The sequence below is a fragment of the Mauremys reevesii genome, linkage group 2, assembly GCF_016161935.1.
Source record: "Mauremys reevesii isolate NIE-2019 linkage group 2, ASM1616193v1, whole genome shotgun sequence".
Taxonomy (NCBI): domain Eukaryota; kingdom Metazoa; phylum Chordata; order Testudines; family Geoemydidae; genus Mauremys; species Mauremys reevesii.
Window position 1 is genome coordinate 169,224,688 of NC_052624.1, and position 22,544 is coordinate 169,247,231.

General features: G+C 40.5%; 1 protein-coding gene across 1 annotated transcript in view; it reads left to right on the top strand.

The window, feature by feature from the left end:
• Positions 1-22,544, top strand: part of GMDS (GDP-mannose 4,6-dehydratase) — a 544,205-nt gene that overhangs the window by 423,162 nt on the left and 98,499 nt on the right. The window contains exons 8-9 of the mRNA XM_039525666.1: positions 8,859-8,977; positions 20,014-20,110. Of these exons, the coding sequence (XP_039381600.1) occupies positions 8,859-8,977; positions 20,014-20,110 (216 nt within the window). The remainder of the gene's footprint in view (positions 1-8,858; positions 8,978-20,013; positions 20,111-22,544) is intronic.

Genomic DNA, 22,544 nt, shown 5'->3' on the forward strand with positions numbered 1-22,544 from the left:
GCCGTGTTAGCTCACGAAAGCTCATGCTTAATAAATTTGTTAGTCTTTAAGGTGCCACAAGCACTAAATGGTAACCATTTAATACAATATTCAGTGAAAATGGGGGAACTTGTATTCAAACATGGGTATCTTTATATTCAGAATTAAATTAATTGGAAAGAAACACAGACAACAATAGTTCTGACTGAGCTAAATATATTTCAACTATTTACGTTTGGTAGAGAGACTTAAATAAAATCCATGAAAACTTCTAGAGAATTTAGTGCTTATGAAAAGTGCTGCATTAACAGAGCTAGGAACTGCTTTGTCTACAGAAAAGCCTAAATTTTCAGGAATTGCTGGTGATTTTACGTGCTCAGGTTGAGCCACCATAGAGGGACTTAATCTTCAGAGTGTGGGGTGCTCAGCACTTTGAAAATTAGTTGCCTCATTTAGGGACCCAAAATACATTGTTTGGTCCTGACGTAGAGTGCCTCCCTTTGGGGTTATACATTGTTCTGTACTTCCAGCATAGTTAGTATATTCTTCAAGAACAAACTATCACTATTTCTAGCAAACTGCTGGTTAATTTGGGCATGTTGCCCTCCTTCTTGATTATGATTACACAAAGCTATTTTTGTTTCAATGGGAAAACAAATAACTAGATCAGTTACACATACTCAAATGGCCCTGATTTTTTTTTGATTTTTTTTTTGGTCAGATCCCCTTGTTAAAATACTGTCAATACGTCACTGCTGTTTTCTTCGATAAAACATAGTAGGCAGAATACACTTGTAGTTTGAGGCTTGCTGCTGTATAAGTCTTGTCCAAATAACATTGTCAGTGACAAGAATTAATAGTAGGCCAAGTGCTACTATCCTTACTTAGTCAGAACTCCCATTGTGGTAAGGACTGCAGGATCACACCCAGTGGTTTTATATTGGCATTAGGATGGAATCAGCTTATATGACTCACAAGGCATTTTCTACTGTAATTGAGCTTCATTGATGTTTTTCAGTCTTTTGTGTTTCAGTATGTATTGTGTACAGTATCTACATATTAAGCTATTCACTCTAGCATACAGAAAGAGTATGTATCACTGCCTCTCTTTATCCCGTGTGCTTTCATGCATACTGTTTGTATACTTAGTACACACCTATACTTTTTACAGTGTGGTGTAAGCAGTCAGTCAAATTTCTGTGACTCAGACCAGTAACACCTCCTTTTACCCTCTATGAAGTAAATAAATTAAGGGGATGCTATCATTGCAATTTAGGTCCAAAACTGAAGTTGTCAGAGAACCCAAGAAGCAAATATTAGCCATCATTCCCAATTTCGCATTTTAAGTTTCCTTCTAATAAGCAATCATTGATATCCATTTATCTAGTAGTTTCAGAAACCACAACTGCTAGTCTGGGTTACTTCATAAAAGGCCCAATTATGCCATTTAACACTCGATTTAGAAGACAGTGAGTGGTAAGGAGCCACTTCACATTATGGGTAGTTCAGACAGGGGTTGAGTCAGAGGAGGGCATAATACCTTCCCAAGCAGCTAGGGTACAGGGGATAGGGAAGCCGGCTGTTTCCCCCCAAGGCACCTGACCTGCTCCATGGGACAGTACAGACCACAGAGGGAGGTGGATCAATTGTGGCACAAAAGAAATAGCCCCTCACTGTCAGTGCAGGAACTGCAATTGTGCCAGACCCTTAGCTGGCCTCGCTGGGGAAACAGGATATTTGACTTCCCATCCCACATACGACCCCTGTAACATCTTCTCACACTTGAGGCTAGAATGTTCAGTTATGCTACTCAGTGATGACCCCAGCAAAGTAGCTAGACTTTGAATCACCATAGTGCCTTGTTCAACCCACTGAATTCCTCTGTCCACTTCTAGACAGTGGAGTATGAAAGATTATAAAAACAGAATTGCTATAAATAACACCAGTGTACTCTTGAGTCTCTCTGACTGGTGATGTTTTTTGCCTGAGTCACAAATTACTCTCTAATTTTTGGCAGACTTGAGGTAACCTGTGCCCTCCACGCACAAAAAATAAATAGAACTAGACAGCCACCAGTCAGTGTGTCTGTCTCTGTCCTGTTAGGGTGATGTGTTCTGCATCAGACCCATGCTATCTGCTAAGTCTCCTGTAGTAAGTACATTTGATTTGTGGTTAGAACATGTTTTTCATTTTATTGCAGGACTGTATATGGTACATAGAAATGTGACTTCATGTGATGCATATGTTCTGTAGTGGTGGAGTACAAAAATAAAATCTACCAGAATCACTGGTAGCTATATTTTCTAAGTAACACACATCAATCTGTCTGACTGTGTTTGGACATCTTGTTAGAATTTAGGACTTGCCACCACATAATTCACAAAAAAGGCTTTGTTAATTTTGTGGACAAATCAGCAATTAGCATTTTATTTCTGCAATAGAAATCATCAATCGTTATTTAAACCATAGTCACTATTTGAGGTTTAGATTTGTTTTTTCTTCTTAACAGACAGGTCCCTAATTAAGCTGATTTCTAACAATGTACTGTGCTTACCAGTAGAAGAGTGGATGATTTAAAGAAAGGAATCAAATAAATATAGTTAAACATAACCTTGATTAACAAGTCTTGTTATTCATGGATGACAGCACAGTTAATAAGTGTTTTCTCGCTGGGATGCTGGACTGGAATTTAATGGTGAGGCACAAGTGCAACAGACTGCAGATTCTGAAGACAAACACACACGTCACAATCACAGTATGAGAGGCATGTACGGAATTTGTATGTATTGGCTATGCTAGTCCAGTTCAGGTTTTCCCCTTCACTGATCCAGGTGTGAACATGAACAACACTGTGAGGAAGAGACTTCTAAATGGGTGTTGGCCTCTAAGAAAAACTGGCTCCAGTTTAGAAATGTTGCTTGAAATTAGAGTTCCTCACCTGGAGGGAATTTTTTTTTATATTGTCTTAAAAAAAATAAAGAAAGAAGTGTTGGCAGCAGTTGTAGTTAAGACTTGCAGAACAGATATCCAGCTCACGTAATCACAAAAGTGCATCCGCATGTTAAACTTGCTATGTATTCTTCTACAGTGAATTTTCTGTCTTTAAATTTAAATGACATAGTATTGCCTTTCAACTTTGTGAGTCACTAGAGCGGAGACAAAAAGAGTTCAAATATGAAAAATATGTTTTGTACATTTGCCATTAAAGGAACAATGTGATTTGAAGAGAGCTAGAGCCTGGATAGTTTCTGTAATAGTTTTCTCCTCCTCTTCAGCCTTAACCACATTTTGGTAACCAAATCCATCTAAAGAGTAAGGAAAGAGTTAGAGATATGTATTGTGATAAGTGACTTTCTGTCGGCCCATTAGGGATATCAAAAAAAAAAAAATACCTACAGAGAAAATTAAGAAAAACCATGCCCCTCTTTCCACTCCACAAAAATTCCTAAAATATGTGACCTCAGGATGGTTAAAAGATAGCCAAGAGCTGGAGCTGGGCAATGATTTTATCATAGATTGCAGCCCAGGCATGCCATGGGTCATGTGGTTCAGCATGTGAACAGGAAGGTGAGAATTGGTGAACTTTTGCCTCAGTTGTGCAGTCCATCAGAGAATAAATGGACCAAATCACTGGGCAGCTGTATAAGGAGGTGAACGGCTGAATACTTTTCACACAGAGGCCTTTGTGTCCTGGACATGATCTAGCATTATGATGGGGCGCGATAGGCTGCGGCTTTGTAGCAATTACTAAGCCATTATCACGCTAGAACACCAGATCATTTATCTTCTAATTCAGAGTGTCACCTGTTCTTCATTTACCAGTCAATAACCATTAATTATGCTCAGTGGAAATTTAAACAAAGCTGTTCCTCTCTGTTAAAACCAGTAAACCATTCAGTAATGACAATTAAATCTGGAGCTGCGTATCCCTTCTCCCTCCTTACTCTTGTTCTCTGCCTGGAGTGTGGTACAATATGATCTCTTACGGGAAATGTCTAGAAATTGATAGATCAAGGGCCTCTGATAATGTGATGAAAAAAAGAGCACATTCCTGGCACATTCTGTAGGGAAAGTGTGTAGCTACTACTTATACACAGATTTCTTTTTGGCTACATAATATGTAACAGCAGAAATGAACATTTTTGATGCTGAGTTTGTTGAAGTATTTTCTGCCCACTGGCTTGCCTTTGTCTTTATTGTACAAAACCACATGCAGACATGTTCAAATGAACAACTCTTTACCTCCTTGTTGAAATAATCAATTATTTTTTTCATAATTATTAGAATGTTACTTTTCACTGGTTTGATTGGGCTAATTATAAGATGGACTGAATGCCAAAAGAAAATAGAAGGGCAAACCGTGATAAATTTTCAAGTAATCATTATTCCAAGCACCACTTTTACTAGCAGAAATTCAGGGAGAAGTTCCTTTTAGTTTAACAGCATCTGTGTTGTTTGATCATTACAAGCCTGACCCTGTAAAAATGTACCACAATGTATGCTCCAAGATTTGCTTCCTCTTTGAAATGGTAGAAAAGCATGACAAAGCAAATCCAAAAAAGCTGGTAGGAAGTTTTAAAAATATATATATAGAGAGAGAGAGAGCATTCATGTTGCCAAACTAAAAACCAAAAAACCCAGTCAAAGTAGCATCAGATATTTATGTGGTTACTGTTTTTTTGTGGGTGAAATACAACTCTGACATCATAACAGGAGAGGCTGCCAGACGAGCATCTATAGGTAGATATATGAAGAGAGGCTGCCAGACAGCTCTGAACTCTACATTCTCTAACTCCATTACCTCTCCATCCTACCCCTAGAAACAAAAGAAAATACATCTGAAAAAACAAAACTCTGAAAAAAAAACCAGGTGTAGAACAACAGTCTATACAGACCATGACCCGGTGTATTCTATTTGCTACTCCAGAGATCCATAAACCTCAGATCCCTGGACATGGTCTGCAGCATTGGTACTGGTACTTTAACAGCATGCTACCACAGGGCTCTCTGGCTATAGACTCTCTCCTCCAGGCCCCCAGCACTACCTCCCACTACTTGACTTCTGACTTGACTTTATTCAAACTTCATATCAATCCATTCTCTCCACTCTGGATTCCATTCCTTGCACTATGGATGTATCATCTACACTAACATTCCACACGCACGGAGAACAGGATCAGCTCGGAACAGTATCTATCCTAATATCACGGCTAACCTGGTGGTGGCTGAACTTGACTCAACTATTCTCTTCTTCTTCATTGGGGACAATTTACAATCTCAGTATATCTTCAACGCTATGGTGCATGCATGGCCCCTCGCATGGCACCTCGCTCTAAACTTCTCTACTCTAAACTGTGCAACATTTCCCTAACTCCTCTACTCTGCACCCCTACTACTTATGACTCACACATCACCATCTTCATCATCTGGACTCAAAGAAAAAGAGCCCTCGAGAATTCACAATTTTTTCCAATATCCTTCCCCCCACCATCAACCTCAGCCTCTACAATCCACGACACTACTGTGCTCACTACTACTGTAATAAAAAACCCACTGATCACATAACTACCACACATGCCTATAACCACCATCCCCTCATGCTGCCACCAGACACCACCCCACACACCACCACCATCACAAAAAGCTCTTCAGCTCAGCTCTAAGATACATCCTAAACCTCCAATCCTATGGACAGACAGATCTCTAACAATCTTCTCTATCAATCCTTAACCAAAACCTAGATTGAAAAAGAAAGATGAAAACCCAGCCAGAAGAGTACCCAGAAGCCACTCACAAAGAAAACTAAAAGAAACAGAGAAAATAATACCACACCACCAGCCATCACCTACAGCCCCAACCCATCATCAACCTCTACAGCCATCATCAATCAGATCCTCCCTCCAGACTCCTCACTCACCCCCACAGGCCAGTCCTTATATAGAGCCACCCCTTAAAGACCAACTCACCCAGCACCGCAAATACAAGCAAATACTCACACCAACCAAACTAACAACTCATGTAAAGCCCGATGATGCACCTAAGCTCTGTCACAGCTCTGTCCACATATCACACAGGAGTGACATCATCACTCACACCATCCATCAGACACCATCACACCTGCATCTACACCCGTGATATATACCATCATGTTATCAGCAATGCCCTCTGCTGCCATGCCTCATTGGCCCCGGCCATCTCTCAAAAAACGGACAAAATGATAAAAAATCTGACATCCATAAATCTGACATCAAAAAAACCAGTGATCAAAAACCACCTTCAACCTTAAAACACTTCCTACAGACTTGTGAAGATTTGCAACAAAAAAAAAAAAAACAAAACAGACTTCACAGAGACTGAGAGACTTTAATTAATATGCAAACTAGATACCACTGTGTGGTCTAAATAAAGACTGGGAATGGTTGGGGTTATTCACCAATTGAGATTAATTTCCTATATTTAGTTCTCTCTCTCCACACCTTATGGGCCATCTTGCAATTCACTAATTTTTTTTTTTTTTTTTTTTTTTTTCTCTGCTAACGACTAGCTCATCTATATATTTCTGTAGCTAAAATGCAGTTAAGCATCACACAAAAATAACAGCGACTACATAAATACCTGATGCTGTATTGACTGTGTTTTTTGGTTTTTAATTTGGCACCGTGAATACTCTGCCACACTAAATATGTGCAAAAATTAAAATATTTGTGTTATTAAATCATAGAAAATTGCTTTAAACTCCCCAAATACCATAGGCCGTATTCTGCTGTAACTACTCCTGTAAAAGTCCCATTTATGGCAATAGGATGAATTTTGTCCGTATGAATTTTGATTGATTGAATAAGGACTGAGAGTCTGATCCTACAGTCCCTTATTCGCTCAGATAGTGCCTACTCCTTTGAGCAATCCTATTGGTTTCAGTAGATCTACTTAGGTAAATAAATGTTTGTGGGATCAGGGATTGAGATAGGACTTCAGGATTTAGCCCCATGTTTAAAATATTCATTTTTGCTCTGTTGAAGGTTGGTGTGGCTGTGAACCCTACAAGTCTAGTCAGACATGAAAGAAAGGGTGTCAGTGATTTACTGTAACCCTATGAATAAAAACAAAAACCCGAATGTTCCAAGAAAGATAGTATCAAAGATAGCAATTAAGACATCTCTTGCCAGCAGAAGGAATTTCATCAGTCAATCGTATATTGCTGCGTCATTGGCTAGAGAGCTCAACCCTGGGGAGGAAAAATAAAGCTGCTGCCATTGTCCCACCCAGCATGCCACATCCCTAAAGCACAATTAATGTCAAGGACATACACAGGAGTTGCCCAAAATCCCACCTTCCGTGCACATTCAAGAGGCAAAAGGAGCGTGTTAATAAAATCTCGCAGAAATATTAAAGATACAAAAAAACAACAGGAAGCAAAATGACTTGCAAATAGAATAATTTGAAGGGAGTATATCTTCTTGCTTTGCCTGACACTGATTTACTAAAAGGGGTGGGGGGGGTCAGGGGAGAGAAGAATTGAACTTTTCAGGTGGTATTTACTGAGAGAAACGGAGCTGTCCCAAAGCTTTTATTAATCTGATTTGCAGACTATCCACTAGCATCTGGGGACCTACTAAAGTTTTCTTTAAATCTGATGTGAAGAGGTCAATGCAAATAGCATTGTGGATTACACTATAAGAAGATGGCAATTCCTTTTACCCTATGGAGAAAGAGATGAATTATTTTGCTTTTGTGTACTGATTATTTATTAAAAGAAGGCTCTGATGTGCATCGATTGCTCCCTGTTTCTAACTTAAGGAAATAAAGTGTTTCCATCACTTTGACCTAGAGTGATAGTTTTATTTTTTCCATCTATAGTTTCTGAGTGGCAGTGTGGTCTCATGGATACGGCACTGGATTGGGTGTAAGAAGACCTGGGTTCTATTACTGACATTGACTGGCTGTGTGACTTTAGGCAAATTACTTTACCTCAGTGTGCTTCTGTTTTCCCTCCCACCCTTTGTCTGACTTTTCTATTTAGACTGGAAACTGTTTGGAGCAGCCATTCTCTCTCATTATGTGTTTGAACAGTGCTAAGTCCAATGAAGCCACAAAATCTCCTCTGGGGCCTCTAGGCATAAATGTAACACAATTAACAATAGTAGTAATCTGTGAAGTTGTGATTTAGAAATAGTTCTGATTTTGGTCACTATTCTGATCTTTGCACAGCCTGCACTCTTTGAAAGAGAATCTTAAGTGTTTGCCTAACTTCTCCATTAGTATTTCCGTACATTGAAAAGGGGAATCTTGTTTGCCACACCTTCAAATGCATCTCCAGGGGTGTGCAGGAGGAATAGCTGAATTTGAAATAATGCACTATGAAAATACTGGTCCTCTCTGTCCTGTCTGTCCTGTATTTATTTGGGTTAAATCTAGGTTAAAATAGTCAACAATGTATTTAACCAAAGTTAGGTAGTTCTATGTTTTTGCCCTACTGACAACATCTCTTAAATTGGAGAGGGGTATATAATATTTTGCTTTCCATTACATGTGAATAAATGTAAGGTTTATAATAAATGGGTTCTTACTCCTAAGAGTTACTGTCTACTTTTGAACACTGAGTCTTGATTTAAAATATCCCCCACAGAAATCCCTGGTGTGAAACAAAGAGAAAATCAGGTATATTACAGACAATTTTCTGTAGTGTAAAATAATTCCAATTAGTCACTTGTAAGAGTTGTGCTGAACTAGCTAACAGCCTCATGTTAAAAAGTGCTAATTTCCCTAGTTGCATGCATACATGTATCTTATTATCTGCAAATCAAAATGTGGTAATATAATATGTACAAAAGGGCCCACTTACAGGTGCACTTAATCTGGATTTGTTTATCTTTCTGCAGGCTATGTGGCTGATGTTGCAAACGGATGAGCCAGAGGACTTTGTCATAGCTACTGGGGAGGTCCACAGTGTCCGTGAATTTGTGGAGAAGTCATTTAAACACATTGGGAAAACCATTGTGTAAGTATGAATAGGAGCTAGCAGCAATGGGTTTCTGTATCCTGTCAACTATTGACATGTGGCTTTGATTTTGCCATTACATAGCAATATTTCTTTTGTATTCTTTTTCACTTTCATGTGTCTTATGTTTGTAACATAAGGCCTCTGGATGTGAATCACTGACTCTCGCTCAGCCTATCCAACCACAGGGTATTGCTCCAGCACCCTCCCCTCCACCAAAAACAGATCTAGCAGAATTTCATCCACTCCAGGTGAGGTAGGTTGTAGATATCTCACCTCTGCATTCTTATAGGCTGCTGCTTCTTTTCCATTGTAAATCCCATCTCCCTGCCCTCAGTTCCCCAACACCGTTGCCCTCCGTACTCCGGGAGGGCTGACCACCTCAGCTGAGATTACAGTGCTATACCATTCTATACTGGCTCATAGGGAATGGATGTTTGAGACACATTTTATTGTTGGTGCACTTTTGTCCTCATCACCAGCCCCGAAACAGAAACTGCCACTTCAGCCACATTCCCAGACTTAGCCAGTTTAAGATGTGACACCTGTAAACTCGATTCCTTTCCATGTGGCAGCATGTTGGCCACACTGCTGGGACTATATAGCAGCATCGCTCTACATTCTTCTTAGTTCTTGTCCTACTGAGCTATAAAAATGTTGAGCTGTGGGTGCAGAATGTTTACAGTGCATATTCTGCATAGTTTGACTGAAAATACAAAATTCCTTCTCAAGGCCAGATAATAAAATCAGGCTGGCTTTGTGAATGCTTTCTGTAATTTATATTTTTATTGTTTATTATTTTTTCAATTTCCCTCCTTCTGTATCTTCTCTGGGCCCCATGCATCAACATACCAATCTCAGCTGGAAGAGGGAGAGGAAAGCCACAGGCTCTTCCATGACGCTAGCACCAGGGCTCTTCCTCAGGCCATCAAAGACACTGGTGCAGCTGGTGAACTTTTGACAGGGCCAGTAAGTTTTACTTGGGAGCGAAAACTTGACACATTCAATAAATATGCAGAAGTGCACAGATATATACAATATTATTTGAACAGTCAGTGGGTGGTTGGGTAGATGATAACATTTTCCCTTGATGAATGTTAGTCTGGTTTCAATTTTTCGCATTTACTTTCAGAAAAAATTCAGAGGGGCAGTATAGTAATGAACTTCCAGCCCAAAGCTTGATTTTTAGGATATTTTTCTTCAAATATTTAGTATCTTTCTTGATTTGCTTGCCCATCTTCTCTACCTCTACACAATTAATAGTGCGAACTTTAACCACAGTGACATTTTTCAAGGGCACTAGGAATTGTTTTCTCTCTCTCTTTTTTTTCTGTATTTATTATGTTTCTTTTTTTATGACTGACTTTCACTGGTAAGTATTGTTTTAAATTGAAAGCATGTGAAACTTTAGTGTTTACTGTGGAAACTGTTGTTCTGTACAGATGCATAATCTTATGATATCTGGAACCCTTTCTTCTGTCTCCTGTTGGATGTTTCTCTGCATTAAGAAGACGACTTGGTGATCAGAATTTTTAAACATGGATGTCTAAAGTCAGGAGCAAAATTCATGTTTAGAAGTGCTGGGCATCCATTGATTTCAAGTCTACTCACCTATTTAAAATTAAACACCCCACTTAAGAGTTTTGCTGGACTGGTCTAGTGTACTCGGCACTTCCAGGATCAAGAGCTAAATGATATATTCTTGTAAGCAAAAGAAAAAATAAGCTCTGAATTTCTCTGCCCCGCAAAGGAAAGGAAAGCAAAAGGAAAGAATTTTGCAAATAGCTACTATTATAAATAATGAGGAAAACCCTATTTTGAAAAGTCACTTAGGTACTAAGGCCTCTACCTTCCATTGAGTGTCAATGAGATGTAGGGATTTAGGCTCCTAAATCACTTAGGCATTTTTGCCCTTTTTGATAGAATTTATTAACTACTCCCTTAAGCAATATCTGGCCATACTAATATATTCACTTCTGGATCTAGTAAGGTAATGTGTTCAAATAGTTTTTGCCATTTGGGTGTATAAAAAAAGATGTATATTATTTAGGTGCTAATTACTTTTGCTTTGAGAACAGCACAGTTGTGATAATTTTAATGTAGTTTCCCCAAATAATCTCAGCTAAATGGGGTTGATAATCGGGATAGACAAACATGCTTCGTTTAATGTAAAAACCCACCTCCACATCCCAAAACCATTGCTCTTCTCTTAAACTGAACTAAATCTAAAACTTTTTTGAGGTTTGGGAAAGATTTTTGTTAGGAACCTTCCTGATTTTCTAGGTCCCAACATGACCTCTATGCCTTCCCAAAACATACACTCTCTCTCTCCCCTTACTACTGCTGTCTTCTTGGCTCAATGGCTAGCAATCTTTTACCTCTTTGGGGAACCCTTGAGGGCCTGTTACCTTGAAATTGGAAGAGATGGGGTATTGTCTTTGGGAATTAACCAGGCAGTCCCCTTCTCCACTCTAGTAGGTCCTGTTGATCTACCGCTTTAAAATTAATGATGCACCAAAGACGTGATGCTCCAGTATGCGCTGTGTGATCATTAAATCAACTCCTGCAAGAAAAAGCTGATTCCTCCCTCCCTCCTTGCAAGATCAGTTTTTCATGGGAGTTATGAAATTTCAGGATCTCAAATGGCACTCTTGGGAATAAGCTGCTGGCTGCCTTTTACATTTTTAAAATGACAACAAATCTTCTCACTACTGCCCTACAGTGCACCAGTGGTCTTTCAAAATCCACAGCTTCTGTAAGCTGTGTCTGGGAACTGTGGGATAAGTATCCAGAATGCAATGTCTTGAAACAGTTCATCACAGAGCAAGCCTGCGGTGGTTCTTTAACCCCTTCAGCTGGGCTTGTTTGTGTTTGTCAGTGTAGGAACAAATGTCTGTCCTCCGGTGCAGACACAGCCATCATATCTTTGGTTGCTTGATATTGCAGTATATGGTATCCAGGAAAACAGTTTTGAATTCTCCGTCACCACAGTTAAACTTCTCTCATCATTTGTACAGTCATTTTTCTTTCTAGTACATATTAATTTGTGCAGCTAAACACACAGTACAGGCTAATAAACCTTTCAATGAAGTTACATCATACTCTCTTAGTCAAAGATTACAACATTTTATTTTACCATATTATCTAGACTAAAACATGAAAAAAGGAAAATGTTAGTACGTCATGTAAATAATTAGATACATAGCTACAACAAGACTATGAAATGTAGTATAAAATGAACACAGGTTTATTTTTACAGGTTTGTTTTGTGTGGATTTTTCTCTTAACACTTTTTTTACCAGGAAGAAATTTGAAATGATATTTATAGAATGGCTCAGAGTCATTCTAATTCAGGCCTTTGCACTGACAGGAAAGCCTCTGAGCTACAAATATTTTTCCCCTGTAAGCATTACACTTTTTTTCTTTTTACTTTCCCTTCTACTTATTACTAATTAAGTAATACTAGGGGAAAACACTTCCCTCCTATAATTTGAACTACAGCAGGGTTAAACCAAACAGGCAAACGCTTGTCTTGACTAATTTTCTGTCATTAATCTTATTAAATTAGAACAGGATTGCAAGATAGCCTGAAACCACTACAGCACTCAGAATTCTTTTCAGACTGCTGTCTGCAAATGGAAAAAAAAAATCTATTCAGGCAATGGAAAGATTTGTTGTATTTTTTTTTTTTTGGTTACTATAAAACTCCAGGTACATTTGCAACAGAAATATGCATTGCTTCAAGGGCCAGAATTAATGCAGGAAGATGAACATTTTACCACACTCATGGTGGCTTCATGTTTTATTCTTTGTGATAGTTAACTTGCCACCTAGTCTGTAATGATCACCCCACAAATGGGATTCCCCATAATAATAATAATGTCTGGTGAGGTGAGCCTCTGGAAGCCCAGGAGTGTTTCTCTCTCGGTGATGTGGAACAGCAAATGGGAGGTGGAACTGAGAGAGTGACTTTTTTATTTTAAAATGCTTTGGCAGCCCCGTCTGATCCCCGATGAACAAAGAGTTAATTTCAGTTGATTTTTTTTCCCCCTCCCATTGTACAGATGCTCATGGAAGGGAAAACTGAGCTGAAGTTAAGTGTTTTCACCAGTGACCAGGCAATGACCATTCTCCCTGTCATTCATCCAAACATTTTGGGTAATTATCTGATCTAAACCTTCAGACCTTTTGAGATTCACAATTGTTAAATGAAAACATTTGCTCCTGAACACAAGTGTTCCTAATAGGATGCAGACTTGCCAACTCTTGCAATTTTATCCTGAGTCTCATGATATTTGGTTGTTTTCTTAAAGCCCTGGCTCTTGTTGTCAAGTGATTTTTTGAGAATCTCAGGTTTCATTTTTTAAAAAGTAAATTTCTAGCCCTCACAAAAGCTTGAGCAGGTGAACCTTAAAGGTTGAAAAATCAGAAGGCAACTAAAAAGCTACTCATAATATATTATTTTAACAGTCTAATTTTTAAGACAATTTCATGAGTTTTTGGACCTGCCTCATGATTTCTGAACACTTGCAGTTGGCAATATTGGGAATGTACAACTCGGTTACTCTACTGTGGTCAGTCAAATTATAGATATGTGGGTCCAATTAATCAAACCACTTGAAAACACGCTTAAGTTCATCCCTATTCAGCAAAATACTTAAGCATGTACTGAAGTTCATCCCAATTTAAATTAAACAATTTAGGTTAAGTTGAATTAGGGTTTGTAGAGTCAAATTTAAAATCTAATCACATGCAATAATTTTGTGACATGAGAGGGTGGGGTCCCACTCCCATCTCTTTTCAAGCAACAAACCACTCAGAGACCATCTTCTCGTCAAACCACCTCATGGGTTAATTCACCGTGTTCCCACCACCACCTGTACAAACTCATGCAGCTCTGGCTTTATAATTTCATACAATCCTTAGTTTGATCAATGGTGGAGTGGGGAGACAGAAGATATCATCTTCCTGAAATATCTATCCTGGCTCTGACTCTGAAAAGCCTATGGATCTGTCTCTCCCTCCCTTTGCCTTTTCTACCTCTTGGGTAATGAGCTAATTAGGCTTTGGGCTCTGCTCAACCCATCCCAATTCACCAATTAGGCACAGCTCTTCCTAGTCAGGACTACTCCAGCACACTACTTGTAGTTGCAGTGACCAGAGTGCTGCAGCAGTTGCTGTTTCCCAGCACTCTGTCACAAACATGCATTAATATTCTGTGTTACACATACTGGGATACTGTTTATAATACACCAGACCAGATCCAACGGAGTGTGCAACCTAAAGGAATATTGGTGGTAAATTCAATAATCTGAAAAGTCTGTGCAAGTTATATCTCCTGACAGCTGTAAGTGATGAGTGGGATTTTCCTGAAGTTTTGATTTTTCCGGCTCTTGTGAGAGGTTTTATTTTTAATCAACTTCTCAGGCACCCCAGAAATAAATGGAGTAAAACACATGTACCATTGCAATCACAGCACATTTCAGTGTCACAGCTTGTATGTGGGATGCACAAGCACTCATGTTTTGGAGAGAAGGAAGGTTGTTTGGTTTTATTTGCATAATATCTAATCTTCAGGACTAAAAAGGAAAAATAATGTTTTACAATCCTAACAAGGATAATAGTAACCTTTTAAAATAAAATTTTACCCATTTTACTGAGTCCAATAGTATGAATGTTCATGAGGTGAGAATCCTTTTACACTCTGAACCCACATTTGAAACTTGATCGATTTTTTTTTATTATTATTTACATGGAAATTTCGGAGGCCTTTTCATAGGTAGTGTCCACTGTGCTTAAAAGTGACTTCATGTAAAATAAGTATTATAAGACACCCACCATAGGGGATAGCCTGGAAGCAATAGCTATCAAATCCAGGTTATCAGTGAGTGCAGAAAACAAGATAATTGTGCTCTTGCATCATCCACATCCTTTTTTCGAGGTGTGTAGAGTTCTGGAATGCAGCTGAAGTTATTATCTATTATGAAGGACAATTCACCATGACAGATCCTTCCCCTTCCCCAAACATCCTCCTCTTGGTTTGGAGGGTGTGGTGATCAAATCATTGTGGTGTTGTGTTCTAAGCGTGTACACGCATGTCTGCCTCTAAGTGTGTCATGTACGCATAGGGCCAGAGATTGTAAGGTCATGGTTTTGACTCTAGCATTGTGGGAGTTCACTTTCCAGCCTACTTTAATTTAGGCAAACCCTGTTTAACCTAACTTTAGTTAACTGAAACTCTGGGTTAACCTAGAGTCTTCCCCAAATTTCAAACTTCAGCCTTGTGAAGCAAAATCTTAGGAGGTCACTAGGACTGAAGTGCCTAGCTATCTAAAACCACGATGGTATGAAGGTTTCTGATGTCTCTTTTCTCTGACCACCAGACCTTGGGTTAACTTGGCGTTACCTTTTCTAGATTATTAACTGTTCTGAACAGAACATCACTGTGTATTAAAAGATTTTTTTCTTGTGATTTTAAAAACGTATGTAGCAGGTTAGATTAACGTGCTCTTCATATCTAGTCTGTATCAGATGTAATGTCTCTTTTCAGCAAGGTGGTCTCTACTGCTGTAATGCCGGTGTCAGTGATGCCCATTGGAATTAAAAGTTCCGTTTGCAGTTGCATCTCTCCTTTTGTTCATACTGAGAAATGCTTCTTTCCTCATGAACTTTTCACATTACTGAGCAAAGTGGGTGGAGTTTTCCCTTAAGTTATTTCTATTGTTGTAAAGCTTTGATGATGGTAATAGCGAGTGAGTTTCTGTTGGCTCTGAAGAGCCTTTTGTAGACTGTTGGGTGTTAAATGGGGCTCAGTGACCTCCAACAGCAACTGACGTCTCCTGAGCCGAGCACTTCCTGTTGTTTTACTGGTGACCGTTGGTTTTCTATTAAGCTCATTTGAGTCCTACTTACTTTTAGCCTTTGCCCTTTAAAGGGAGGGGCTAATGTTAGTTTTGGCTTCTGAATGAAAATGTTTCTTACAGGCTTCAAGCAGAACAACTGCAAAAAAAACAAAAACAAAAGTTAAATCACAAATCATATTTAGCATCCCAGTGTTACTCATTACAATGCTGTAGGCATTATAGCACTGCTGCAAACATTAGTGCAGTTAATGTCTACAGTATGCAAAAGTTAAATGTTTCCAGCCCCAAGCGTGCAAAAGCCGTGAGTCAGCCCTCCCCTTCTCCCATCCCCCCCAAAATATCATGTGATTGGCTTAAAAATCATGAGATTTAAAAAAATCTTTTGTTTTTATTTGCCTGCTGGATTCTGAACCTTTAGGGTGCACTAAGGTCACATTTGCAGGTTTTCTCCAGAACCACGTAGACTAGAAATTTACTTCTTTATTTGTTAATGAAAGCTGAGATTCTTATGAAATTAAATGATTCCAGGAGCTGAAGCTTCAGGAAAAATACCATATATTATATGATAAAAATCACAAGAGTTAGCAACTATGAATATATTTCAGGTAAAGGGAGGTAAAGGGCACTTCTCTCCTATTGCAGATGATTGAAACTCAATAATCTAAATCTAAATCACAAGTGCTGCTTTTCAGAGATTTTTAGCTTAACCCCACAAAAGCATGGAATTTCACCACCCCCACCCTTTAGTGCTGAAGTATTGCAACACACCCACTGTTCAAAGCTCCCATGCTTAGGCACAATCTTAAAGGAATAAAGATAAGCCTGGTCTACACTACGCGTTTAAACCGGTTTTAGGAGCATTAAACCGATTTAACGCCACACCCGTCCACACTAAGAGGCCCTTTATATCGGTATAAAGGGCTCTTTAAACCGGCTTCTGTACTCCTCCCTAACGAGAGGAGTAGTGCTAATATCGGTATTACCATATCGGATTAGGGTTAGTGTGGCCGCAGATCGACGGTATTGGCCTCCGGGCGGTATCCCACAGTGCACCACTGACCGCTCTGGACAGCAATCTGAACTCGGATGCAGTGGCCAGGTAGACAGGAAAAGCCCCGCGAACTTTTGAATATTTCCTGTTTGCCCAGCGTGGAGCTCCGATCAGCACGTGTGGCGATGCAGTTAAAAATCAAAATAAAGAAAGAGCTCCCGCATGGACCATGCGGACATGATCGCTGTAATGGCAGGCAAATCTGTTCTATCAGCGCTCCGTTACAGAAGACGAATTAAAAAACATGTTAAAAAATCTCCAGACAGACGCCATAGCAGGGACTCAGCGCACTGCTGCGTGACAAGCGTAACGGAAAGCCAAGGAATCAAATGGACGCTCATGGACTGGAGGACTCAAGCTATCCCACAGTTCCTGCAGTCTCTCTGAAAAGCATTTGCATTCTTGGCTGAGCTCCAAATGCTTCTAGGGTCAAACACAGTGTCTGCGGTGGGTCAGGGCATAGCTCGGCAATTTACGCACCCCCCCACCCACCCCCAGAAGTGAAAGGGAAAACAATCCTCTCTTGACTCTTTTACATGTCACTCTATCTTTACTGAATGCTGCAGATAGACACGATGCTGCAGCACTGAACACCAACATCCTTGCTCCACCCCCCCCCCCGCCATGGGTGGCTGATGGTGCAAAACGACTGGTACCCATCCTCATCATCAGCCTATTGGCACATGGGGCAGTGCAAAAGGGCTGGTGACCATGCTGACTAGCATCTGTCAGGTCAATCAAGGGCGCCTGGCCCTAATTTTTCCTGGTAGATGGTGCAGTATGGCTGGTAACCATCCTCATCATAGCAACAGGGGGCTGAGCTCTGTCAGCCCCCACCCTTCATGTGTTAAAAAAAAGATTCAATTGCCCCTGGACTAGCAGAGGGATGCTGGGCTCCTCTCCTCCACACTCCTTACTGTCCTGTCTGGACTATCATAGCAGCTGGAGGCTGCCTTCCACTCATTTCTCACTAACAAGTCAGTGTGTCTTATTCCTGCATTCTTTATTACTTCATCACACAAGTGGGGGGACAATGCTACGGTAGCCCAGGAAGGCTGGGGGAAGAACGGAATCAACAGGTGGGGTTGTTGCAGGAGCACCCCCTGTGAATAGCATACAGCTCATAATTTCTGCAGGATCTGACACAGAGCAGCTGTGCTCTCTGATACAGTGGTTCTCTAGTACACTTGCCCATATTCTAGGCAGGACTGATTCTATTTTTAGATACCAAAAAGGAGGGATTGACTCTGGGAGTCATTCCCAATTTTAACTTTGCGCCCCTGGCTAAGAGCAGCCAGGGGCACTTATGACAGCAGCAAATGGTGCAAAACGACTGGTAGCCATGATCATCTTTTTACCAATTTATGGATTGGTAGATGGTGCAGTATGGCTGGTAACCATCTCTGTTGTCATGCAAAAGCAAAAGCATGCTGCTGTGTAGCGCTGCTGAATCGCCTCTGTCAGCGGCATCTAGTACACATACGGTGACAGTCACAAAAGGCAAAACAGGCTCCATGATTGCCATGCTATGGCATCTGCCAGGGCAATCCAGGGAAAAAAGGCGCGAAATGCTTGTCTGCCGTTGCTTTCCCAGAGGAAGGAGTGACTGACGACATTTACCCAGAACCACCCGTGACAATGATTTTTGCCCCATCAGGCACTGGGATCTCAACCCGGAAATTCCAAGGGGTGGGGGAGGCTGCGGGAACTATGGGATAGCTACGGAATAACTACCCACAGTGCAACGCTCCAGAAGTCGATGCTAGCCTCGGACCGTGGACGCACACCACCGATTTAAGGTGTTTAGTGTGGCCGCACGCACTCGATTTTATACAATCTGTTTTACAAAACCGGTTTATGCAAATTCGGAATAGTCCCGTAGTGTAGACGTACCCATAGTTTCAGTCTTAACTCTGAATTTTGTAGGTTTCATGAGTCAGATCTTAATATTTTTTGATAATTTCTTTTGAAACAGGCCAAATCCACAAACTTCTGATCTGGACTTTCAGACTCCCCAAAGTTAAGGACACGGTGGCTCTAGTGATCCAGGCAGTCATTTGTATTATTCTTCAGATCTTGCCAGTTTGGACTGTGCAAACCGTGTTGAAAGGATAAAGTGGGAAGCACAGACACACAATGTTTTGGTACACCCAACTAGCTCCTACAAATTACATTAATATTAGAGTATCAAAAGAGGTAGGAAACTAATTTAGGCCCCAGTTCAGTTAGACACATGCCTAATTTTAGCATGTAGTCCCATTCACATTGGGCATGTGCTTAATTACGTGGCTGAATTGGGGCTTAAAACTGAAGAGCCTTTTCTTAGCCTATGTCTACACTTAAAAAGCTAGTGTGGCACAGATGCGGTGCTGCAGCTGCACCATTGTAGCACTTCAGTGTAGCCACTCACTACAGCCATGATCGGGGTTCTCCTGTCGTAGTTAATCCACCTTCCCGGGAGGCTGTAGCTAGGGCAACAGAAGAATTCTTTTATTGACCTAGCGCTGTCTGCACCAGCGGTTAGGTTGGCTTACCTACATTGCTCTGGGGTGTGGATTTTTCACACCCCTGAGCAACGTAGATGGGTCAGTTTAACCTTTTAGTGTAGACCTGGCCTTAAACTGAGCATGAATTAAAATATGGCAGGATGGAATAATAGTGCTCTCAAACAGAGCTCAGCTTTGGTAAATTAAGAGGCAGATACTTGGTTTCCTGTGAGTTTGCCTTAGTTGTAAAAACAAAAAATATTTTTAAAAATAACATTTTTATCGACTTCATACCAAGCAATGAATAAAAAGCACGTGGACATATCTTTTAGAAGATAATAAGACATTGGAAATACCAATAAGGCGCTAATTTTATTTTATTTTAAATTTTTTTTCAGTCTTGTGTGTTTAACTTGGAAGTCCCATGTTTTAGGACTTACAAAGCCCATGGACTTCAAAAGCCATTGTTGCGCCATTCTGGTCAAACTGCTGCCTTTGTTCCTGGAGTTAATGAGTTTATACAGTCCTGCAGAGAGAATTGACACCAGCCTCAAATAAATGAAAACAAGCCAAATGCTACTAAGATCAGAGCACTAAAGTAATTATGGGTTGATTAAATGTTTATCTTCTTTACAGGTGGGAAGGAAAGAATGAAAACGAGGTAGGTCGATGCAAGGAGACCGGCAAGGTTCATGTGACAGTCAATCACAAATACTACAGGCCAACTGAAGTGGTAAGAAAATGCCTTCTCTCAGCTTTGCAAATGAATAATCCAATCATTCAGCCAATAAATTGCTGCATTTGGCCAGCTGTCTGTGGAAATGGTTCTAATTGCACACCTGCTGCTAGCTTTCAAATGCTCTAAATTAGGCTGCTCATCAGCCCCTCTTCCTCCTCTTCCCTCCCCCCCTTGCCCCCGCCCCCAGCAAGTTATCCAAAAACAAACAAACAAACATAACAATTTCTGGAAAAAATCTGGAGGGCCACATTTGCAAGGCAATAATTGACACAACTGCAGTGTTTAAGCTACTGTCCTTGCACAGGACAGAAAGAGCATGTATGAAACTTCACCATGTAGGAAACAAAAAGAAAAGTCAAATCAAAATGTTGTCTCTTTTTATTTAAAATGTGGTATTTGATCATCTCTCTCCGGTTAGGAAAAAATGAAGAGAGGTGCATTGATAAATTTGCATTTTAAAATATTTCCTCAATATATTAAAGAGAAAAATAGCTTGTAGCTTAATCTATAAACTCCCTCCATTGAATAGCCTGGGTAAAAATTCCATTTTTGTGACCTTTGGTAGTATACTAGTTATGAAATACTCTTTTAAAAAAATATTTATAGGGTCCTACTTAGCAAACTCTTACTCTTATAAGTAACTTTTATTCACTTGAGTACCCCCATTGAAGTAAAAAAGGATACCGTAAGTGTGGTCTGCTGGATGGGGCCAATAATGTGTTTGTTCTAATTAAATAGAGAACTTGTGACAAAAAAATTAGTGAATGATTTGTATGCCGCCAGGTGGGGTAATGACAATATGTGGTGCTGGCATGGGGCGCAGCCCAGGTTTTTAGACCCAGAGAACAATTATTCACTGTGTTAGTGGCGAGTGGGTGTGCCCAAGGAAGGATGTGTTCGGTCTCCTGAGGAGGACACTACCAGCCCTGCTGGCTGCTGACACAGCATCAGCTGTCAGTGGGTCCATTCAGAAGTGCTGGCATTAACTTCCTGATATGAGTGAGATGCTACAAGAGCACATTTGTCTTGACACAGATTGCGGCGGGGAAGGAAGGAGGGTGGCATGTTCCAAGCTGAAAATTCAAAGAGCAATAGAAACTTTGTTGTAAATAACTATTCAAAATGGCTGGACTCTTATACCTGAACCATTTCAAAAGCTAAGAAGTCATTAAGAATTGCCTGTCATTCTATACTTGGGCAAGGTGTCGGAGTGATAAGAGGGAAATAAAGACAAAAGGACTTGCTGAACAGGAAAAGGACACTTCACCCAAGAAGTCTGTGCTGTATAAGACACCACTTTCCTGCTTTGTCATCATACCCCCAATACTTTTCTCTTTCCTTGCAAATACATATTCATTCCCCTAACTCATTGGAATTATGTATCTGCTTCAGTGACGTTACTCTAGTTCTACTTTACTCCATCTGTTTGCTGCTTTCTGCTTGAAATAGTTCTGTCCAGGATCTCCCCTCTCTGCCTTACCTGTCCCCTTTTTTAGAACACAATTTCTGGAGTTCAAAACCGTCTGCACTGTGAATAGATTGTTCTGTGGCTGTGTTATTGCTCTAACACAGTGGTCCCCAACCTTTTCGTCTGGCGGGCGCCAGACAAAGGACTGTGGCGGCGGTGGAGCATCTGCTGAAATGCCGCCGAATTTCGGCGGCATTTCGGCGGCGATGCCTCTCGATGACGTCACTTGTTGGCGGCAAGCATCATCATCGAGAGGCGTCACCACCGAAATGCCGCAGAAATTCGGCAGCATTTTGGCAGATGCTCCACCGCCGGCCAGGACGTGGGCGCATTTAGATGCCCCCGCGGGCGCCATGGCGCCTGCGGGCACTGTGTTGGGGACCCCTGCTCTAACAGGTAAGCATAGATTCTTCTCAGGACTACTCATGCAACCACTGATTTGTGCACCTGCCTGGGTATATGTGCTTATAAATAAGGGCTTGCAAGTGCACTTTGGTGTTGGTGTGCATGCAAAGTCCACAGACCTTTGAAAATACAGTCCTATTTAGCTAACATAAAGACTTCTCTTGAACCACGAGAATATTAAAAAAAAAATTTAGTGTCTCCTAAAAACAATAAATATATTTGAATTTTGGAACCCACCTAACTGCCATAGCTATACTACCTCTGAGGTCATAGTGTCCTTACTAATGAAACTGGAGCTGAATGCACTATTGCAGAGGAGCTCTCACAAGGGTGTGGTACAAAAATAAATATCAGTGGATGAACCTCCAAAAAAAAAAAAATTCATTGTGCATAAGCCCAATGAAACAAAGCAAACCACTAATGTGGAATGCTCGTGCTGTTGAACACAGAGGCAGGTGTGTGTGTGTGTGTGTGTGAGAGAGAGAGAGAGATTGCTGTGCAGAGAGCCCAAGGAGGAAGGTGGGGGCTGATGTCAGGGTTTCCCTCTCCCTCTGC